The sequence below is a fragment of the Oryzias latipes genome, chromosome 6 (assembly GCF_053564925.1).
Source record: "Oryzias latipes strain Hd-rR chromosome 6, Olatipes_Hd-rR_3.1".
Classification (NCBI taxonomy): Eukaryota; Metazoa; Chordata; class Actinopteri; order Beloniformes; family Adrianichthyidae; genus Oryzias; species Oryzias latipes.
Window position 1 is genome coordinate 14,600,534 of NC_136242.1, and position 21,654 is coordinate 14,622,187.

At 37.2% G+C, this 21,654-nt stretch overlaps 1 protein-coding gene across 7 annotated transcripts in view; it reads right to left on the minus strand.

The window, feature by feature from the left end:
* Window positions 1-21,308, minus strand: part of kcnq1.2 (potassium voltage-gated channel, KQT-like subfamily, member 1.2) — a 201,959-nt gene extending 180,651 nt beyond the window's left edge. For 4 of the 7 annotated variants that reach the window (XM_078949288.1, XM_078949286.1, XM_078949285.1 and 1 more), the window contains exons 1-2: window positions 21,030-21,290; window positions 17,148-17,788 (exon numbers count right to left, since the gene is read on the minus strand). In XM_078949288.1, coding sequence (XP_078805414.1) covers window positions 17,148-17,641 — 494 coding nt within the window. In that variant the 5' untranslated portion in view covers window positions 17,642-17,788; window positions 21,030-21,290. Of the gene's footprint in view, window positions 1-2,388; window positions 2,499-17,147; window positions 17,789-21,029 lie in introns of those variants that run through there. The other 3 variants (XM_011475895.4, XM_020703847.3, XM_078949289.1) reach the window with 3 other exon arrangements.
* Between the last annotated feature and the right edge of the window lie 346 nt (window positions 21,309-21,654).

Consider the following 21,654-nt stretch of genomic DNA (forward strand, 5'->3'; position numbering starts at 1 on the left):
CTTGGGGTCAACAGTTCAGTGTGATGGGGATTGTGGAAAAGAGGTGAAGAGGCGAGTGCAGGCAGGTTGGAGCGGTTGGAGGAAAGTGTCAGGAGTGTTGTGTGACAGAAGAGTGCCAGCAAGACTCAAAGGAAAGGTGTACAAGACAGTGGTGAGACCAGCTCTGCTCTATGGGTTAGAGACGGTAGCAGTGAGACAGAGACAAGAGGCTGAGATGGAGGTAGCAGAGATGAAGATGTTGAGGTTCTCCTTAGGAGTGACCAGGTTAGACAGGATAAGGAACGAGTACATCAGAGGGACGGCTCATGTTGCCTGTGTTAGCGACAAAGTCAGAGAAGCCAGACTGAGATGGTTTGGACATGTTCAGAGGAGGGATAGTGGATATATTGGTAGAAGGATGTTGGAGATGGAGCTGCCTGGCCGGAGGGCAAGAGGACGGCCAAAGAGGAGATATATGGATGTCTTAACAGAGGATATGAAGTTGGCTAACGTTAGGGTAGAAGATGTTCATGATAGAGTGAGGTGGAAAAGGATGATTCGCTGTGGCGACCCCTGATGGGAAAAGCCGAAAGAGAAAGAAGATTTGTTCATGGAGCTGAATGCAAAACCTGCGTGCTTGGTTTGTAATCAACAGGTTGCAGCGCTTAAAGAATACAACATTCAGCGACACTCTGAGACTCACCATAAAGAAAAGTTTCACCAATTGCAGGGGCAGTTAAGAAAAGACAAGACAACCAATTATTAGCTGGACTGAAAAAAACACCGTCTGCTTTAACGGCAGCTGTGACGACAGTGATGGAGCAGTGAAAGCGACCTTATTGCAGACAAGTTGGTGCAAACATCCAAACCATTTTCAGATGGGGAACTTGTGAAAAAATACTGAAGTCTGCATAAGTCTTGTGCCTCAAAAAGCAGTTGACCTTTGCCAACACAAGTCTGTCAAATATTACGATTGCAGAAACAAACTAAATAGCAAGAAGAAGCTACAAGAGGTCCAGAAGTGGTGGGTTAGTCAAGAAGATGCACTCTAAAAAAAAACAAGAGACTGCTTTGTATTTATATTATTGTTACTAATATGATCAATACAAATAAACTACAGTCTTTCTTTTCATAAATCAAACAGAAACATAAAGAGAACAAATCTTTCAAAACATGAAATATTTTAGAACTTTTGAAATGACATCCTTTCGAAATAAGACACCGTGCTCCACTTAGTGGCTCTTGCCTCAGAGCAAAAAGGCCTCCATATATTTCTGTGTGGAGTTTGCATGTTCTCCCCGTGCATGTGTGGGTTTTCTCCGAGGAGTCCGGCTTCCTCCCACCGTCCAAAAACATGCTTCAGAGGTCAATTGGTTCATCTAAATTGTCCCTATAGGTGTGAATGTGAGAGTGCGTGGGTGTGTGATTGTGGACACTCTACCCTGCGACAGACTAGCGACCTGTCCAGGGTGCCCCCTGCCTTCGCCCATGAGCGGCCGGGATAGGCTCCAGCAGCCCCGTGACCCCGAAAGGGAAAGAAACGGATGAAGATGAATGAATGAATGATTCATTATCAAAGAAACTAATATTAATCAAAGCATATCAAGTTTCCTTTAGTTACCTTTTGGACAATATGTTACACTTTAAATCCAAAAATGTTAAATAAAACAAAAATCTAGGTGGAATTAGAAGTCCAATTTATAACTCGGAATGTCTTAAGTATGAACTGTGGTTGTGCTTACTGACCTCAAGTTGATTTTCGGTGGTGAACAGTGCTCAAAAATCTGTCATAATGTTCGACTTTGGTAAAATACAAGCTCACACTGCTTGATGCAGATGAAGCATTATGGGTATTGTAGTCAGGAGTTTGGCAGGGTCACACATGAGCAAAGTGCAACCTGCTTATTAGCAGCTATCGACGGTAAAACTATATTTTTGTAGTGGTGGTTCAAATGGTTTATAAAAAAAATAAACAAAAAGAAAATTAAAAACTTTGTCCTCATCATATTATGCTCTTTTGTTTTAGGATGACATTGAGTTCAATAGGTCAGGCAGATGGAACTATTCAAGAAGATTTAGAAATTAAGCCTTGCGTCAGACTGACGACCTGTCCAGGGTGTAAAGCCTTCGCCCTTGAGAGGCTGGGATAGGCTCCAGCAGCCCTGTGACCCTGACAGAGACAAACGGGTTTAGATGAATTTACCTAAATTTCAAAGTATGTATACCAAAATATTTAATTTGTAGCACTTTGTGACCTCCTTGACTTCAATTTTGTAAAATATCATTAAAAAAGGATGTTTTTTGTACGAGTCTCCATTTGTTTAACAGTAATTAGAAACAAAAGCTTTTATGCATGTACTATAATAAATTGTAAACACTCAAATCTGTACACGTGAATCAAAGATTTACCTTTACGTTTGCTATAAATGAAACGACCTGGCGTCCAGCAGCACTAAGTTTGCATCCCTTTGACCCTGTTTTTCCCTATTTTCATCAATCTGCTTGTACCAACAGCTGACAGGATGTTTCCACATCTCCTAGCAACAGTAAAACATTCCGACGAGACGCTCCATCTGTCAGTGTACATAAATCTACAAATACAGCTTTGTAAGCTAAATATACAGGAGCAGCACTGCAGGGCACTGCAGGACGAACCGCCTGGAAGAACAAGGTGGCAGTTAAAAAAGCTACAATCATAATAAAGACCAGTCAGAAAACATGAGGCGGTGTAGATTTACTAAATTACATGTAATTTAATAGATCAGAAAAAAATATTCTTCTAAACTCCAACTACCGTATCACTATATCTCAATCATATAGAATAAAGGTTCGAATATTTTGATTCAAAGTAAAACTATGGCTCTCTGCCTGGACGGAGGTTCTGGTCCACTGGCTGATTCATTTGTTTGGCTGCACTTATAGGGAAAACCAGATAAAGACTGTCTGGTGTGGCCTTCAAGAACCTTCTTCTCTTTCTGCAGGCATTTCACTGGGGATTATTTTGTCTCGGTTTGTTAAGTTTACCTCAATTTTAAATTTAATTTTTGCGCTCAGTCTCAATTTTATGTCAGGGCAACAATATAAAGTTATAAAAATAATATAAAATTCTTTGGAAAAGAAATGGACACATAAATTGCTGAATGTATGCACTGGGTTTAGGAATATAATGACATGAGGTACGGGGGGATGAGAGCTTAAAAGATTTTTCTTCTTCTCCCTCCCTTTTGGATTTTTGTTGTTTACATAAGTTTGTCTTATTTTGTTCTTCCACATAAGTTTTCAATGGTCTTAAAATAATATTTTTGAACTTGAATATTCCAGTGCAAAAAGTCCAAAAGTCAATAGATAACACACACGCCCAGACGTACTTTGACATGGCTGACACTAAATGATAAAGTGTGTCCTCATTATTTTGTCTTGTACAGTATGTATAATTTAGAATATCCACAATGTAAATATATCAGTTTAATCTTTATCACAATACTTCTATTTTTTTATGCCATTAATTCCTTTGCAGCTGCAGAGAGCAAGATGGGAGGCAAAATTAAAAAGGCTTTACTTTCCTTTTTATATAATAAAAAAGTGCATTTGATCGTCAAAACAAACCCAGATGTCTTAAAAAAAACAACAACTAGAAAATATTGTTTCTACAAAGAGGAGTATCTGGTAGCAATGTTTTGGAGTGTTCACTTATTATAATGTACAGATAGAGCATTTCCCAGAAACTTATGATAGGCTGGCTGTGTGTCTGCTCTGTTTTGCCATCATCAGATTTGGATCTGATCGGACCTGTACGTTGTTGTTTTTTGTTTTTTTTGCCATGTCAGAATTAATCTTTGGAACCTTTTAAGACTCTCTCCGTGGGATAGCATGACTATTTGCATGCATTATCACAGCGATCAACCTCAACTTCACAAGCACATGTCAGAGGGTGCATTAGCATGCTGAGTCCCACAAGCTGGATTGCGTGTCGTCCCCTTCGGAAGGTTACGTAAGAGTGCACTATAAATGATGCTGCATGCAAAGATAATGCCTATATATACACATTAGAGCTGAAAGAAAGACAGCCCAAATCTCTAATCCTCATAGATTCTGCTTTCTCCATCTAAAAGAGAAGCATAAACCTTAAATTACGCTGTCATGTACACCACTTGGGTACTTAAATAATTCCATTGAACAAAAAGAAAAGCTGTTAATCTTTAGAACTCAAACTGACCTCTTAAAATTTCAGGTGGTGACGAGCTGAACACAAAGACGGGCAGGAAGAAGGATTCCCTTCACACAAAGACACGTGACACGCCAAGCATACAAGACTTCCCTCAGTTAGGATTACTGGTCACCAATGGACAGCATTCAAAACACAATATAGTTGTTTTAAGATGATAAGATGGTGTGTTTTCCTGAATGTATAAATGGATAAAGAGTTCATGAGTAGATGCCTCGGCTTAATTTTTGTGTGCATTTATATAAACACAACAAAAACAAATCAGATCTTTATACAAACTTGTGTTTGCCAACGAAATGTAACTTTCCTCACTGCTATTGTAAAGATGTAAAATCATTGACTACATTATGGCTTTTCACTCAGTTGATTGTCAACTCTTATTGAAACAATCATCTGCAGTTTTGCAAACATCCATAAAAGAAAAGGTTTCAGTCAGTTTGCTGCTCCGTCAACAGAATGACCACGAGAGACAAAAGATTAGAAAACATTCTTTAAATGCAGTGGTGTGTTGGTGATCACAGTGAGAAGGTTGCTGGTTTGAATCCTGGCTTTTCCTCACTGTGCAAAGATGTGTTTCATTGGCTGATCAGTGACTCTGTTCCTTTAGAAGTGAATGGTTGTGTCAGAATTCCTTCACCACTCACTTCTTAGAAGTAGGTGGTGCCTGAATCTACAATGCCAGAATCCAGTTTTCCTAAAAAATATCCCAGAAGTCTCTGCAGCAAACCAGAGTGCATCTGTCTTTAAAAAAGTATTTACCGTCAATTGTTGTTATAGATTTTAATTATTTATTTTTTCTGTTGTGAGGCGACCTTGAGTGGGTTAAGGAGTTGGGAGGGAATTCAAACGTGTGTCTGTGTGTGGTCCTGCAATGGACTAGCAAACTGTCCTGAGTACCGAACCTTTGCCCTGAAGTAGCTGGGACAGATAACCCCTGTGACCCAGGAATGGAAGATGGATTGATGAATGGATTTTACTGTTTCATGGTGTCAATAAACATTCTCCCGTTTTAAAAAGAAAAAAAAAACATTTAGAAGAGTTTATTGGAGATGAGGAGAAATAATGATAACAATAAACAATCCTTAGAAAAATAAAACTTAGAAGCATATCAATATAGAAATAAAAACAATGGAATAACAGGATTTGAATGTATCTTTTAAAAAAAGAACCAATCAAATTATAGCACAGAAAATTGCTTCAGAGTTTTTTTCAAATTGTGCTTTTTGAGCTTTTTTATTGTTTGTTTTACCAAAACAGCAGACGTTGTAGTGATTTTAACTAATTGATTAACTTTGTGTGCAAGTATTTATTTGTTGGTTTTAACTTTGCTGATTAAAAGTGTGTTTATTTGTAGTTTTCAAAACAACAAAAAACTTTTTCTGAGCCAAACAAGAGTTAACTAACATGGCGATATAACCCAAAACGTGATGTCCAGGCATGTGAACGCCAGGTCTTAAGAGATCAAAGGGTTTGAACCATTGACTGTATAACAGAACTGGACTGAGTGAGTGTGACGTCATTCAAAGGCTTTGCTTCCGGTTCCAACCAACTGAAGTCAATTCATTCTCCTTTTTCTGCAGAAAGTCGCCATGTTGGATCCATACTTCCTCAGTAAGCAGTGATTGGTCCGTGTCGGTCTGAGTCACAGTTTCTATGGCAACCACTCGTACCAATCAGGAGTACGCTTATTGGAAGTCAACACCCCTACCACTGAAAGTAGTCTCTGGAGAATCGGTCAATCAAAAGGTTCAACATGAGGCCACCTACTTTTATTGAGGAATCTGATTGGTCAGTTTATAGCTTGAATTATTTGAACGACAGCAAAAAATATCATTAAAGAAATGAAGATTAGCAAGAACATGAAAGGTATCAAAGCAAGAATGGTCATTCTGACAAACAGAATGACTGAGTGATAGCTGTTTATTTCTCAACAGAAGTCTATGGGATTTGGGGCAATCCCTCAGTCCAGTTCTCATTTACAGTCAATGGTTTGAATCAGTTTTAAATGTTGCATGTATGAAGTATTTAGTATGTTTTTCAAGTGAAACTACAGTAAGTACCGTTCTATCATTTATTGTATTATACTTTTGCTGATTAGATTAAATCATAAGTAAATAAAAAGCTTAATTAAATTAAAGTTTGTGATATTTTATTCACCTGAAACACATCTGCTAGAACTAGTGACTAAACAGTTTCCCCATTGTCATATCCCAAGCATTTCTGAGTTGACACTGCAAGGACGCGTTTGCTTGCTGCAGACAGGGCTGAGTCACTCTGAATGATTAGCTAACCTCATTTAGCCAGGCCAAAACCCCTGGGATTTGATTAAGGCAAAACAGCTGGGGGTTTAGTGAGTATTATTGTCAGCAGACCTGACGGACCTTCGGTAAACTAAGTAGAGCACAGAGCCACATCACACAGTCCAACTCATCAGCGATGAATCTGAGGCCACATAAGCTGTGACCAAATCAGACAACAGGGACGATAACACAACCAGAAACACAAAGAGAAAGTATGACAGGAATTCCAAAAAGTCCTTCTTTACTTTGTCCCATGAGAATTTGGTCACTTAGGTGTGAAATAATTACAGATGAATAAATAAATAAATAAATAAATAAATAAATAAATAAATAAATAAATAAATAAATAAATAAATAAATAAATAAAAAGTGCAATATCCAAATAATCCATATTTAAGTTAAATCATTTGAGTAGCTCATCATTTGTGCATCCATGTTTCTTAATTAACCCTGTAAAGCCCACTACATCAAAGAATTGACAGAAATGTCCTTTTTTTTTACATTTAGATGAAATCCATGGCAATAAAACAATTCCTAAAAAACCCTAGTCTTATTATTTTGGCATTTAGCAAATAGAAAAGATTTTGCTAATTATAATTGACCTAAAACAGAAAAAGTTTACTTTTATTTCATGTTTGAAAGTGAAAAAAAAAGCATATGTGTGTTTTCATGCGGTGTATGTAAGCCTCTGGTTTCAACTGAGTTTTGGGCAAGTTTTTCCTCACAACAATGTTAGTTTAAGATGCAAAAATATTAACATATTTATCCACTGTCTCTAAGTCATCCACATTAGAGACAGTGGGTAAATAATTAATTTTTTTTTATTTTATAAAAAATAACTATCAACAAATTTTACATTCTTTCAATACAGCAAGCAGTCACTTAAAAACTGAAAAACAATAGATGAGGCATTCTCACCATAAAGTTTTGAAAATTAGCTACCCTTTTTCCTGCCCAAAGTTTTTTTTTAGATTTCACAGAGGCAAACTACCGGTATTTTAAAATGAGCAGGAAAAGCCCTTCTACTGCCCCTAGTGGAATGAAGATGAACTACAGGGCAGAGAACATGGACCAACTTTTTGCAATGGGTTTTTGAGAAAATTTTGGATCATGCTAATGAGATAGGGGTCTCAGAAATGCCTGTATCAAATATGGTTCCCATGGTTATATTGGCTTGAGAAAAGTATAGAAAAAGTCTGGTTTACTTTAAAGAATTTTGTTTAAGCTTGGTGGACCAGCATGAGCTGAGTTTAGTGCTGGATCGGACCCAAAGCCCATCTCCTTTGACACAACACAACGGCCAGCACCTCTCATGTTGACTCAGTTCAGCAGGTTAAGCTCTCAAACATCCACCAAACCTCCAACCTCCACAAAACATGATCACAAATCCGCATTACATCTCAGCTACATCAGCTAAAAAACTGCTCATGGAGTTGGAAAACCACAGTTCAATACTAAATTAAACTGTTCAGCCACACCTGAACCAAATAGGAAAAATGTTAAAGGATTAATAGAAAGTTATGGGAAATCTGCAACAATTTCATTTCCAAACTGTCAGCAGGTTACCTCATCATGTGGTAAAATATGAAGGAATCATTGTTTTCATGTTTCCACTTAAAGTAACCAGTATTTGTGTAATGTCAGGGGCTGGTGTTAAAAATAACACAAAAGAAGCTTGAACACTACCTTTCACGTTTATTTTGCTAAACAAAACTATTGTATTTTGTGAAAGAATCCATCCCATAATTCCATGCACCTTTATTAAGCCACAATTAATCATTTTGATACAGATGTAATAACTTCAATTCAATTTGTATTTGAAGTAGATGAGAGTGACTATACAACTATTTTCTGTCTTCCTTTATTTTTTGTTTTTTGCCTATAGTTTTAATAAAATCAGATGTTTAAAAATGACAAACTATATATTTGTTACACTCAGTAGTACAACATGACAAACCCCTAAACCTCTAACAAACAATTTCAAAAATCATAGTATTTAAACTTGCTAAAAACTGCAATAACTACAAATACAAAAATGACAAAATTCAAAGAAAAATGTAAAAGATCTTAAAGTAAATAAATGTTCCAATAAATAGTGTAACATTTGCTAAAGTTTGAGCTATAATAAGAACACTGGCTTTTTGTGAAACAATATGATAATAATAATGATAACGGAATGATCCATCTTTTTCCATCTAGCATATCTCATGAACGTAAACTGGAAGTGACCCATAGCATTTAGCTAATGCAGACACTAATCTCTCTGTAAGTAAAATCCAACAGGAGGTTTCTTTCCTGCCCCCCATCCACCCCCTCCAGCCCACGTGGACAGTGGGCGGTGCCTAAAAACACAAGACTCGCTGGAACCATTTCAATAATCTCCCCAGATTTCAAAACATCTGGCCAACTGCACTTTCACATGGATCCACATGTGCCATTCTTCCTGTACCGCTGAGGCACAGTCACAGCGGGAAATGTAACTTAGAAGATTAACCCCTGATTTTACAACAGCTGCATGACTTTTCGTTATCGTTTTTTTCATTTTGATATTATTATAAATAAATAACTGGACTAAAATGAACAACATAAATGGGTTGTTCTTGTCTGCATCTATTTTAATGTATTATTTTTCTTGTCTTCTGTAAATGATTTGGTTGGAATGGTCCAAATGGAGGAGGATCATCTCCCCAGGTGGTCAGCAAGCTGGTCATTCTGAATGCCATTGCATAAGACGTTTTTTTTTTTTTTAGACATAAAGCCAAAGGGGTGTTACTTACCACATGGATCAAAAGAACCCAAAGGATTTTCACCTACTACACCTAAGTCTGCCAGAACGTGCTGGAACCAGTTTTCTCGAGCTACTGAAACTACAACAGTTGTTTCACTTGTAAACATCTAATAGATTTATTTCTCTTTTTCTGTATATTTTTAAATGACAAGTTTACTCTCGCTCCACATCTCTGATTTTTTTTTTGTTTATTTAAAAAATCTAGAAATAAGTAAGAAAGGTTTCAAATAAATATATACATGCAAAAATTACAATTATTACATTCTTAAATGATGTTATTTTTAAATACTAATAATTTTTTAATGCTCCCCTAAATATGTGTTGTATTAATGTCATCAAAAAGTTAATAATGAAATCAATATTGTGGATTTTTGTAGTTAGTTTTGTAATTACATCTGCATTCAGTGCAGCAACAAGTGAACGCCGTGCAGCAGCAGAGCAGACCGACTAAACTTAATTGAACAAGTGAGCTGAATGTTTATTGATAACTTTCCAAATGTTTGGAAGCTCATTTGTTTAATTTACGGTTTATTAATGTTTTATTCATTAATGGGTGGCTTCCAGGATCCCTGCAGCCCATTGATGAAGACATCAGTATCCCTATCTTCCTCCGTGAAAGACTAGATCTATAAGTTTGTGTGACACTTCCGCCTGAGGAGGAGCACTTTTTGGGATTTTTAGCGTTCTTCTGCCAATATAATAGACTATTTTCATTCCTCTTTGCTGCTTTAGGTTGAAACGAGACGTTTCATCAGGAGGAAGGAGGGGACGTTTGTTTGTCACACTGGTTTCCCTCCGCTTTGGTGTTGTGCGCACTACAGGTTAATGACGTCAGGTGACAAATAAGACTTCTGGGTGTGTCAATAAAAAAGGCAGAATAAAGTAGTGGTCCTCTACACCCAAACATGTATCTTTGCTCCTTATTTTGCATATAAAACTCTGCTTTACCGAAACAAAACTCCAGAAAGCCGGCTACACGAACAATAATTTGATTTTGAGTCACCAAAAGGTTCAGAGTTCCTTTGTATTAGAAACCTATCCAGAAATATATAAAGTGTGGTACCTTTGTTACTGGCTGCAGCCTGGCATTGCGCCCCCCAAAAAAAGGTTTTTGTTTTAATTGCTGAGTGTGAAAATATTTTATGGTTTAACTTTTAACATCAGTAAAAGTCAAATATAGCAGTCTAAATATGGCAGCATATTTAGATCATAATAATAAACCCCAGGACGTGTGGTTTTCAGAGTTCTGAGTCACCGCGAGTTAAACTGCTGGAAATGTTTGCCCCGACACAATGAGGAAAGATCTAAGTAACCACCTGTGTGTTGTTTTGTGTGTGTCGTCTTAATGTAGAGCAGGCTCTTTAGTTGACCTATCAGAGCTGTCATGGGCACCACATGCCGCCTTTCATGCCTCTATTCCTCAATGCTCATCGCCAAGGAGGACAGGAGAATAGAGGTCCACCAGCCATGGCCAATGATAAGTTATGAGTTAGTTAAAGCACTATTGGATGGTAACAGTTAGAAGGACTTTAAAATATACATGAAGGAGAGAGCTCAGGTTCTCTCTTTTGTTTAAGGGGGAAAGACTAGAGCTTCAATTACCGCTGGAAAGAAATGTCATCCATGCAGGGCGCAGACAACAATGTAAATGAAGAGTAGAAAGCAAGTGCTTCCATGCACCACTGATACAAATATATTAATTATACAGACTTGTTCCGTTTAGCTTCATGTGCGATTGCGCTAAAAGGCTTTAAGTGGTACTTTTAATTTAGCCAAAGAAAAGAAAAGAAAGTCTTAAGCACCCGCACCAAAGTTTAACGTAAACTTTAATAGTGGAAAGCACATTCAATGTTGAACAACAGAGGAAACACGGAGACCCGGTCCATTCATGACTGCAGAAACCAGGCTGCATCTTAGACAATTATTAGATTCTACAATGACAAAGCAGAAATGACGATTATAAAAATAATGTACTCATAGGAAAAACATTTACGGCGCACCTAACCCTAACCTGAAATAACTTCAAACTGCCAAAAAGTTAAAAATATAATATTTTTTAAAATCATGGAAAATCAACCAGCAGAAATGCGAGACCTGTTGTGCATAAGATTTTAAAAAACAAATTACAGAAACAGGCTGAAATATGGTTTGACAAATCTTTTGGAGGCAGTTACTGCAAGCTAACTATTTCTGAAACAGGTTTTTTGGTTCACTTCTCAAGAGCTAACTGCTCTGTCTGAAGTCTGTAGGGTGATTTCTCCAGACGACATCTTTCAGCTCCTACTGATGTCCAACAGTTATCAAGACTTATTGGAAGGACACTTCAGAAAAGTACAATGTGTGTTTTAGCTGTTTGTGTTTTTGGTCATAAGCTTGCTACATTCACATGTGACATGCATTCTTGAACACGCGTTTAGTCCATGGTGGTCACACAGGATAGGCAGCTTTTTAACCGTAATCGCACACTTACAGTTGGAAGAGACTTGTTGTGTAATGTCAAATGGGTACAAAAACTTTCTAAGGCCACACGTTTTGTACTTAGAGCCCGAAAATGTGTGTAACACTGAATGAACACGAGTTTTAAACACAGAAGCCTAAAGTGCACATTTACGTGCATTTACATGGACTTTTCTTTGGAAGTGGCATCTTGAACGTGCGTTGCTGAGGGCGGTGTGATCGCAGCTATATGGTTTCATTGTTCCAGCTCAGATTTAAGAAACTCTGAGCCAGCAGAGATGGTTTACCTCATTCCTGCATCTGTCAACATAGGTATTAAATGTTTGTCTAAAAATCCTCATTTCTGTCTTGTGTGTCCAAAGAACACTCCCCCAGGAGACTGGTATCTTGTCAATATGTGATGTGACAGTTTCTCTTCTTGGCTGTCTCAGATGAAGTCCACTTAAGTATAAACAGAGACAGATGTTGTGGTCTGACACTGATGCCCTTTGCCCTTGGTGATCCTCTTTGGAGGCTGTTCTGAGCTCTTATGAGTTTTCATTCATCATATGTTTCTGTTGCAGCTGACTTCAGGGAGGGAGATTGACTTCCTCAGTACACCTCAGTTTGACACGTCTGTGCTGACAATTTTTTAATCATTTCTTTAAGTACAGTCAATTAGTCCCGTTCTGATTCGTTTATTATGTTCAATAAATAATTCTATTAAATCACTAAGACATTGGATTTTTGTTGGTGTACGTTCCTTAATTTATTTTATTCTAACATTCTTTTATTTTTGTTTTTCATGAAAAAATACTTCTGGAGTCAATAGAAAAATAAAAAATGCACACTAGGCCTGCACAAAAATACCAACTATATTGTTATCACAATAACAATCTGGGTAATACGTCCAGCACCCAAGTCGTCAAAAATTGCGATAAATGGTAACCGTAAATGTGCTAAAACAATCTTAGCAGCTTGAAGTATTCAACGAATCAGATAAATCCCTTTACATCATTGACCAATTTCTTTCAAAGGTTGAATTGATCCACGTCTTTTGGACTTTTGAGTCTGGTGTAACCATAACAACCACATCTCCCCTGCTCTTTGTTATCTTTTGTTATCATTAGCAAAGACATGCTTGTTTCTGGTTTTCTTTGGCTTTTAAGCTTTTTTTGTAGACAGTTTAATCAAAAGTGAGTTAAAGGTTTCTCACAATGGACATGTTTGCCACCCGAGGACAAGATGACCTTCAAGGGGGAGTTGAACCACTGACTATCTGTTTGGCAGACGCTTATGGCCACTCGTAAAAAGCAGCTTTGATAGAATTGTTCTTTTTCATGGAAGTGACTGTTTATTATGACTGCACTGTATCATCACCTCAGTACGGGGCTGAGGCCAAGGTTTTATACTTCAATGACTATCTATGCACAATTCAACATCCCCATAAGAACATGCTATCTTCAAATGGTTGCATTCATTAGCCTATGCAAGCCCATTGATCAAAAACAAACCTAGGAACCTAAAAGTCCTGACACGGCTTTCATTTAATTGATAGCACAGAAGGATAAATATCTGCCATTTAACTCCTAAAAATGATGCTGACTGCATTTCTGACACATGTTTTTGAGGAGAATTTTGCAAAGCAGCTACATTCCATCAATGGCAAAAAGGCATTACGATTCAAAGATTAACTTGTGGCACGAAAGCCCTTTTTTATGCTATTGCAACTTTAAGTTGTAATACTGTGTTTATATAGCCGCTTTATCCTGTTATGGATTGTAAGGCGAGGAGGCGGGGGGACTTTATATCAGCTGACAGTGAGCAAAAGGATGATGGCCTCTGGACTGTGAAACAAAACATATTCAAGCAAAACTATTTCCAGACAGTGGAGCAAAAAGAGTCTGCAATCCAGCAGTTTGGAAGTTGCAGGGAGATGTGACTTTTTTGTATTTTTTATATGGGATGCTCAGAAAACTGTTTTATTTGTGCTTTTTTTGTTGTTGCCACAGATGCAATCACAGCAGATTTTAGTTTAAATTGTTGTTGCCTCTTTCTGTTTCAGTTGACTGTTCCTTTGTTTGAATAGGTTCTTGGTTTTGAGTTTTCAGTCATTTTTTTGGTTTGCCACCCTTTTATTTTTCCCTTTATTTTCCAATCGTGGCACAATACAGCCTCGTTTCCACTGAGCGGTACAGTACGGTCTGGTACAGTTTGAATGGTCCAGGCAATTCAGGCGAGCATTTCCACTCAAAGTTGGGCCATAACGGCGCATGTGGGTTGTAGACCGATTGCGTAGCTTTTTGTGTCACAGTAGTGCGACTACAGCAAAAGCAACTTTATCAACAATAACAATCAAGGTCATCCAGCACCTAATTGTTTTCTGCTTGAATTTTGGTATTTCGTATATACAAGTCATTTAATGTTGTTTGAGAGAAGATTGCGGGCAGCGAAGAGGAATACGTTGGCGCAGGATAGGCTCCGGCAGCCCCATGACCCCAAAAGGGAAACATGGAATAGAAAATGAATAAATGAATGGTTTGTCACTTTTGTTTGTTATAATAACCGTTGCCCATTCAATGGATCTCATTGTCTGACATTAGTAGCTCTGGCCTAACCAATCAGTTCCATTTTTCTATGGACCTACAATTAACGGGCACCAAAAAATGGTCTGGTTTGATCTACTTTAATAGGTTAGTTTTAGATTGGAAACGCTCTAAATATCGGACTGGACCGCTCAGGGGAAACAAAGCTTATGGGGTGCCCGTATTTTCCATACTAGAAGGTGAACTTAAAAGCCTAAAAAAATTTTCAAATACAACAGTGCCCCCTATTATCTGAGGTCCCTTATACATGGATTAGTTCTGTGTTGTGTTTACTGATGTTACAGGAATTTTGAGAGGTATATAGCACTCTGTCAAAATGTTTGGTTGGGTGTTATTGTGAAAACGCAAACACAACTAACATGTAGAAGTGTTGGACTGTTTTTCTTATTTTTTTATGTGGTATTAACAAGGTCGGGAGTTAGAACAGTAACATTTGTTTTAGCGGTATAACAGTTTTTTTATGTTCTGCAAACACAGTTGGGAAGTACACGTATTCTGGTTAAGGTATTGCTAACGCTTCTAGCGTGGTTAACATGCAGCAAGTTCTAGAGTTACTGTGAACGGAGTGAAGAAAGTCTGACTGACAGATGGACTCTTATGTCTTGCTTAATGCGCCTTATAAGGAACATAAGTTTGAAAGTAGACCATTTATGGAATGTATGCCGTATGATCCGGTGCGCCCTATAGCGTAGAAAATATGGTATATTTTCAATCTGTTTTAAAGGGAAAAAAATAAGATTCTGTCATTCTACCTTATTTTGTATTGCATTTGGGTCTTTGTCTCCACCGCTCTCCTATATGGCACATTATTCTCACTTTCCGGATCATTTTAATTCCTACATTATAGTTAGACATATCATTTCCTTTGAAATAAAAGGTTTGTTCTGGCTCCTCCAATTGCGGGTATTCTTGAAAAACCGAAGTGATCTCAATTTTTATAAGCTGGTGATCATGCAACAACTGTAGGTTTCTGCTCCTCCTTGGACTGTTCCATTCAGGCTGCGATTTCACATGAGCACTTGGAATAGTCTTCCTGAGCTTTTGTTCTGAACGAGTCAATTAAATACACATGCCAACTATTTATTATAAATAAATTACATTTTTGCAGAATCCATTGCAGAAGTAATCAGCTATGGAATCAATGACAATTGAGCTCTGGCCAAACCTGTGCTGTGTTTTAAGAGGGGGCAAAGGCTAAAGGAAATACTGCTCACAGCACATCACCAAGCTAAGATTGAGCCCGGACATCAATTTGGTCTCTGAAGATACAAAGCAGTCGGAGTTGCTGAACCTGACAATTCCTTGGGGGGGATGGGATGGAGGAGGCACAGGAGAGAAAGAAGGAGAAGAACCAAGAGCTGGTGGAGCACAGCAGGAAGAACTGGGTGGTTGGAGGACCAGATGCATGCCGGTGGGAGACGGAGATTTGCCAGCTACTCTCCGAGTGAGGCCTGCGGCACACTGGGCAAGACAAGAAAGAGCCTTTAACAAAGACATGGAAGAGGCAGAGAAAGTTTCCAGATGGCTCTGCCTGAAGAGGGGACAGAGCCTGATCAGCCATGGTCAGGTCCCCTGGATGAGGTGACCTGACCCTCAAAACATGAATGAGTGTCATCTGGATTACATTTAATGCCACCACTTCTTAGATTTATTTAAAAGTTTTGACAAGAACATTTTTTGGAATTTTTGAAGTTTTTGTAGTTTTATCACATATAATCATGAATATTTGATTGGTTTTGCAGAACTTCATGGAGCAACGCTTTCTTGATGGAAAACAGAATGAGGCTAAAGTTGCCATGAAGCTGCATCTTAAATTAGAGAGTGTTTGACTAGAAGTCTGTTAGAAGAAAACAGTGAGTCTGTGTGTGTTTTCCTGTTTAGAGCTGTTATCGTAAGCATGGTTCTGTGAAACAAAATAAAAAAACTGACTGGGTATTAGGAATATTTAGAAGATTATTACATAATAGGTGAGAGAAAAGAGTTAGTGGGCAAAGTTTGTCATCTTAGTGGTAATAATTAAAAAAAAAGGTAGATGTGGCAGAAATGCTAAAACTATCCATCTAGATTTTTGGAGTTTACAGTGAGATGTGGGCTTTAATTTACAGAGAAGGAACCATTGAATGAAAGATTGACAAACTCCAAAACAGGATGGTAGGGCTGCTTTGATTCTCTGGAAACCTGTAGCGTGTAGCGAGCAACTTCAATCCCACCAACAGTTCAGCTGTATGTGTAAGTAAAAGCCACAATAAAGACATTCAAATCAAACAGGGTTTGGTGTAAAAAGCGCCCTAAAAGAGTCAACAAATCCCAACTTGCTAAAAAAAAAATCTCTGATTAACTTCAAATGCAGCTAAAGAACCATATGTCAAATTTCTGAGGATAATTCTCAAAAAATGGAAAGAAAAGGGATCAAAGGGTCACCGAGTTGGTCATTTTGATCAATATTTATGAATGGGGGACCTTTCTTTGTGGATTTTTTATGGGTGAATTTTCTCCGGGGACTCCGGCTTTCTCCCACCGTCCAAAAAACATCCTTCACAGTTTATTTGGTTACTTTAAATTGCCCCTATGTGTGAATGTGAGAGTTTATGGGTGTGTGATTGTGTCCCTGCGACAGACTTGTGACCTGTCCAGGGTTCCCCCTGCCTACGCCCACGGGTGGCCGGGATAGGCTCCAGCAGCCCCATGACCCCGAAAGGGACAAAACGGCTTAGAAGATGAATTCATGAATGTTGCCCCAAACTAGTTAGTAAACAGCTCGTTCTGATGGCAACTTTCCATAATGAGCAGAAACGGATATGAAGAAAACTCACACTAGAAAGTGGTAGAGGAAGCATTTCATTCCAGCAGGTCTCTCTAGAAAGTTGTAAACATCGCCCTGCATGCTGGTCTTGATGTAGGGACTCTGAAATTCCTTCTGATGATGACGCAGCCAACTGGAGCGAGGGAGGGGTGGCGGGATTGGGGTGACGGAGGGCTGGTTGTTTGTATTCTCCACCGCCGGGTCCTTTGTGTCAGCAGTCGGGCAGCCGGGAATGCCTGATCCATTATTTACCACAACGGGCTCCAGTTCCAGTGAAACAGGAGAGTAGCATCGGATGCTCGATGCAGGGACTTGCAGAGCCGTGCTGCTGGTGATGCTTCCGGTGGAAGCTGCAAGGTCCATGTCATGGTCCAGGCTGAGGCTGAGGCTCGTGGTGGCGCATCCGTTAGGACTGCAGTGTATAAACGAGCTCCTCATCCTCCTGTCGCGGTCTCGTTGCATGTGGCACGCCACGTGGAAAGAGCGTGTCCTCCGTTCCCCCATTGCTGCCCCTCAGGATGGTCTCGAAGTTCTTACAGGTTCTGACCAAACGTTTCGGAGAAAAAAATAAAAAGTAGAAACTAAACTTAGCTACGCATAGCTAGCTACCTGCAGCAGGAAGCCTTTGTTGAAGCCCATGTTTTTCCATTCCTGCGAAATGTATTAAGAGAACAGTCAGACATAAATACTGAATAAATCTAATTTAAATTGCATTTAATATTCTGTTTGATTTTTTAATCAAATTTTTGTCGTTTGTGGGAAACATAGTTCAAACACCACATTATTTACAATAAACAAATTCAGAACTTGTGAATTTATTCCACAAAATAACACATTATTTCATAAAATCTAGCAGAAAGGTTGTTCTTTTTCTTTAAAAATGCAAAAATGAATAAACATCTTAAAGAAGAATATTTTAATTGCATTATATATTTTTGTGGTTTTCAAATTTGAATTTTGATTGTTTGTTTAAAAAAGAATGAAGAGAACAAGTTATTTGCAATTAAGATATCCAGAATTTATGAATTGATGCTACAAATGTGAAAATTCCTTCATTAAAACTAACAGAAAAGTTGTTTTTTTGCCTAAAAACAAAGCAAAAATGAATCAATAAACACTATGATTGAAGATTTTTTTTTTATTCCATTAATTCATATTTTAAAGCCAACCCCAGTGAGCCTTTGAATCCACTCAAACACCTTTTGTTCCATTTTCATTTGTCATTTTTTCTGAACATCTTTCAATTTGAAACTAAAAAAAACATCTTTTTTGCCGCACTCTTAGTAGCTTATGACATCCCGCATGCTGCAATAAATCATCATTTTTGTTTTTCATGATAATCCAGATGCTGTGAAATTAAAGCTTCCAGTGTAATACTGAATATTGTATGAACATCTGCTACTCTGACAAGTGTCGCCCTCACATGCATGGAAAATAAATCTTAATCTAAAAACGTCAACAGATTAAATCTGACAGTAATAAATCTTCTTCTTTTTAGCATGTTACCATTACACTGCTGCGGATTGTTGTGCACAGAGTGCTAATGCTGATTAGAGCATTACATTGCATAATGGCTGCAGCCTGAGCACCAGAATGTACGGATCTAGTGCAATGCAAAGAAATTCATAAAAAAAAATATATGTTTTAAAATATACTAAATTTTGATGCTGATTTGAATTTCTAGCAGTCGTGAATACTAGAAACGCCTACCAGGCTCCAAATGTTCTCAGGACAGAATCAAGTATGACTGCAAATTACAGCACCTCAAGGTCATTTCCAGCGACCTCGTCTGAGGATTTTCTGCAGGAGGAACTGCTCAATGTTTGGTGTCCCAAATGGATGTCAAACCCTGTCTCTTCTAAGAAGCATAACAAATGCATGCTGTGCGCTACGAACACATTTAAATAAAAACATTTTACAAAACCCGAAACGCCACAGACGCAACATCAAATGTGCAAAACTGGGACTGATAAAAGCTGCAAATATTTGCAGTCGTGGGTTTTGTGTTCCTCCTTTTGTTACAGAATTTTATGCCTGAAGTCATCGCTGGATTATTGTAAAAGTAAAACACATAAAACAACAGAAAATCTTTAATTGTTCATTAGTTGATTAATCTATAAAAGCTTGTAGGATGTGTAGTTTATTACAGTAAACGGCCCCTTACAAAAAAAACTTTGCATTTGTCAAAATAAAAGGCAATTCTACAAATTGCATGTTAAAGATTTCATTCTTTTTGGTAACGCTCCAGTTTTTCTTTTTTTTTTTTCTTTTTTTGGAAGTCCCTCCATTCTCAACTTTGGAAGAATAAACGAGACGAACGGAATTGTTTCAACCTTATCCGACACACAATGAACAGACAAGCAAAGGCTGATAAATGAAGCCAAAGTATCTGAGCCCACTGTGGACTGACCTCCCATTATATTGATATGACCTCTGTGGGTTCAGCGTCACAGAGACCTCTTATCTCTTGACTGTTTTATAAGACTGAAATGTTGATTTAAAACAATGGTTCAGCATTAAGTCAAATAAAAGATGATCTGGAGTTTTTTTAGGATTATATGTCAATTAGCAACACCTTTACTTTGAAAACTACCAAGAAGATGTTGGCTGTAATATTCTGCTTGATTATGATTGAACGATTCAATAATAAATGCATTTGATCAAAGAAAATTATGTGTTTTATGTGTTAGTTTTTTAAGTAGATAAAACATATGTTACTGAAAAATGTCAGAATTATGTTGACTTTAACTATAGATTTATTTTGTTTTTTATATTTTAAAAATTTCTATTTCTTGTTGATTGCATGAGTGTGTTTTTTTTTGCTAAAAAAAAAAGCAAAACTGAATCAACCACTGTAAATGAAGAATATTTTAATGGCATTTTATATTTTGTTTTTCAAATTTAAATTTCAAATGTTTGTGTAAAACAGAATGAAGATAAATCGAATTTAAAAAAATCCAGGACTTATGAATTTATGCCCCAAATTTTAAAATTCCTTAATTATAACTAACAGAAAAGTTGTTATTTTGCTTAAAAACAAAGCAAAAATGAGTCAATAAACAGTGAAGAATTTTTTTATTACATTAATTCATATTTAAGAGCCAACCATACAGAACCTTTGCATCCACTCATACAACTTTTGTTACCTTATCAGTTGTCATAAAACCTAGTTTTTCTGAACATTTCTTTCAATTTGAAACCAAAATAACAGCTTTTTTGCACCACTATAATGACATCACAGCGTTAGAGACTTATTATCTGTTGACTGTTTTATAAGACTCAAATATTAATTTAAAACAATCTGTCAGCATTTAGTCAAATAAAAGGTGATTTGGAAATTTTTCTAGTATTATGTCTTAATTAGCAACACCTTTACATTGAAAACTACCAAGATGTTGGCTGTAACATACTGCTTGATTAGGATTGATTGATTTTTTAGTAAATTTATTAGTAGTTTGATCAAAGAAAACTATGTGATTTGTGAGTTTGTTTTTGAAGTAGAGCAAACTTATATTACTCAAACAAAGTCACAATTATGTTGACTTTAACAATAGGTTTAAATGTTGTTATTTTTATTTCAAGATGTATATTTCTTGTTAATTACATGGATGTATCTTCATGCAAATTAGCTGTTTTAGGGTCAATAAAGACGAATGGGACCAAAACAGTGAAATTTATGATTTAAGAAAAGGTTTTTTAGTAAAGAAATTAAACTTTTTGGTTTTTTTCCCTTGTCTTTGGTTTGATCCTTTTTTTCTACTGCTTTTAAAATTATACATGTGTTGTTGTTTTTTTCGGCCAACACAGAAACAAAACACAAACAATAAGATCCCTTTCCACTGGAAATGAAATATAGGCTGAAATAATTTGTATTAAACGTGGAAAATCTCACCTTAACTCTCCAGACTGAAGTTGTTGCATGTGGCTCTCATAAAGAACACGTCTTAAAAATTAAAAAAAAAAATAAAAGTTGCTTCTTTTACGCACATAGATTCCAGCCGGACATGATATCGATCAGAAATGCTCCTCTGACGCTCAGAAACACACAGGTTTTATATGAAACAGTGAAACTCCAAAGACCTCATCAATCGGCTGCTGACTGCAGGACACGACCTGTCTCTTCAGAAGTGCATCGCAGCTGTGCATGGACAAATGCTGCCTTCATGGCGTTCCGGATTTCACGACACTTGCGGTGCCTAAGCTTGTTCCCATAGGAAAACAAACAACAAGATGACAACATTTTTTCTTTAGGTCAGATTTTATTAAACTTGAGTACAGAAAAAATAATGAGGCGTCTACATCCACGGTGTTTTTTTTTTACTTAAAACTGTTATGTCATTACCGCAAGCAGAGTCTATTTAGAATTTTTTTCTAAGCGTTGTTCAACCAAAACTATAAAACAGCTACATTTTTATTTGGATATAATAATAATAATAATAATAATAATAATAATAATAATAATAATAATAATAATAATAATAATAATAATAAAAGTTGGCTTTTTACAGCCTATATAA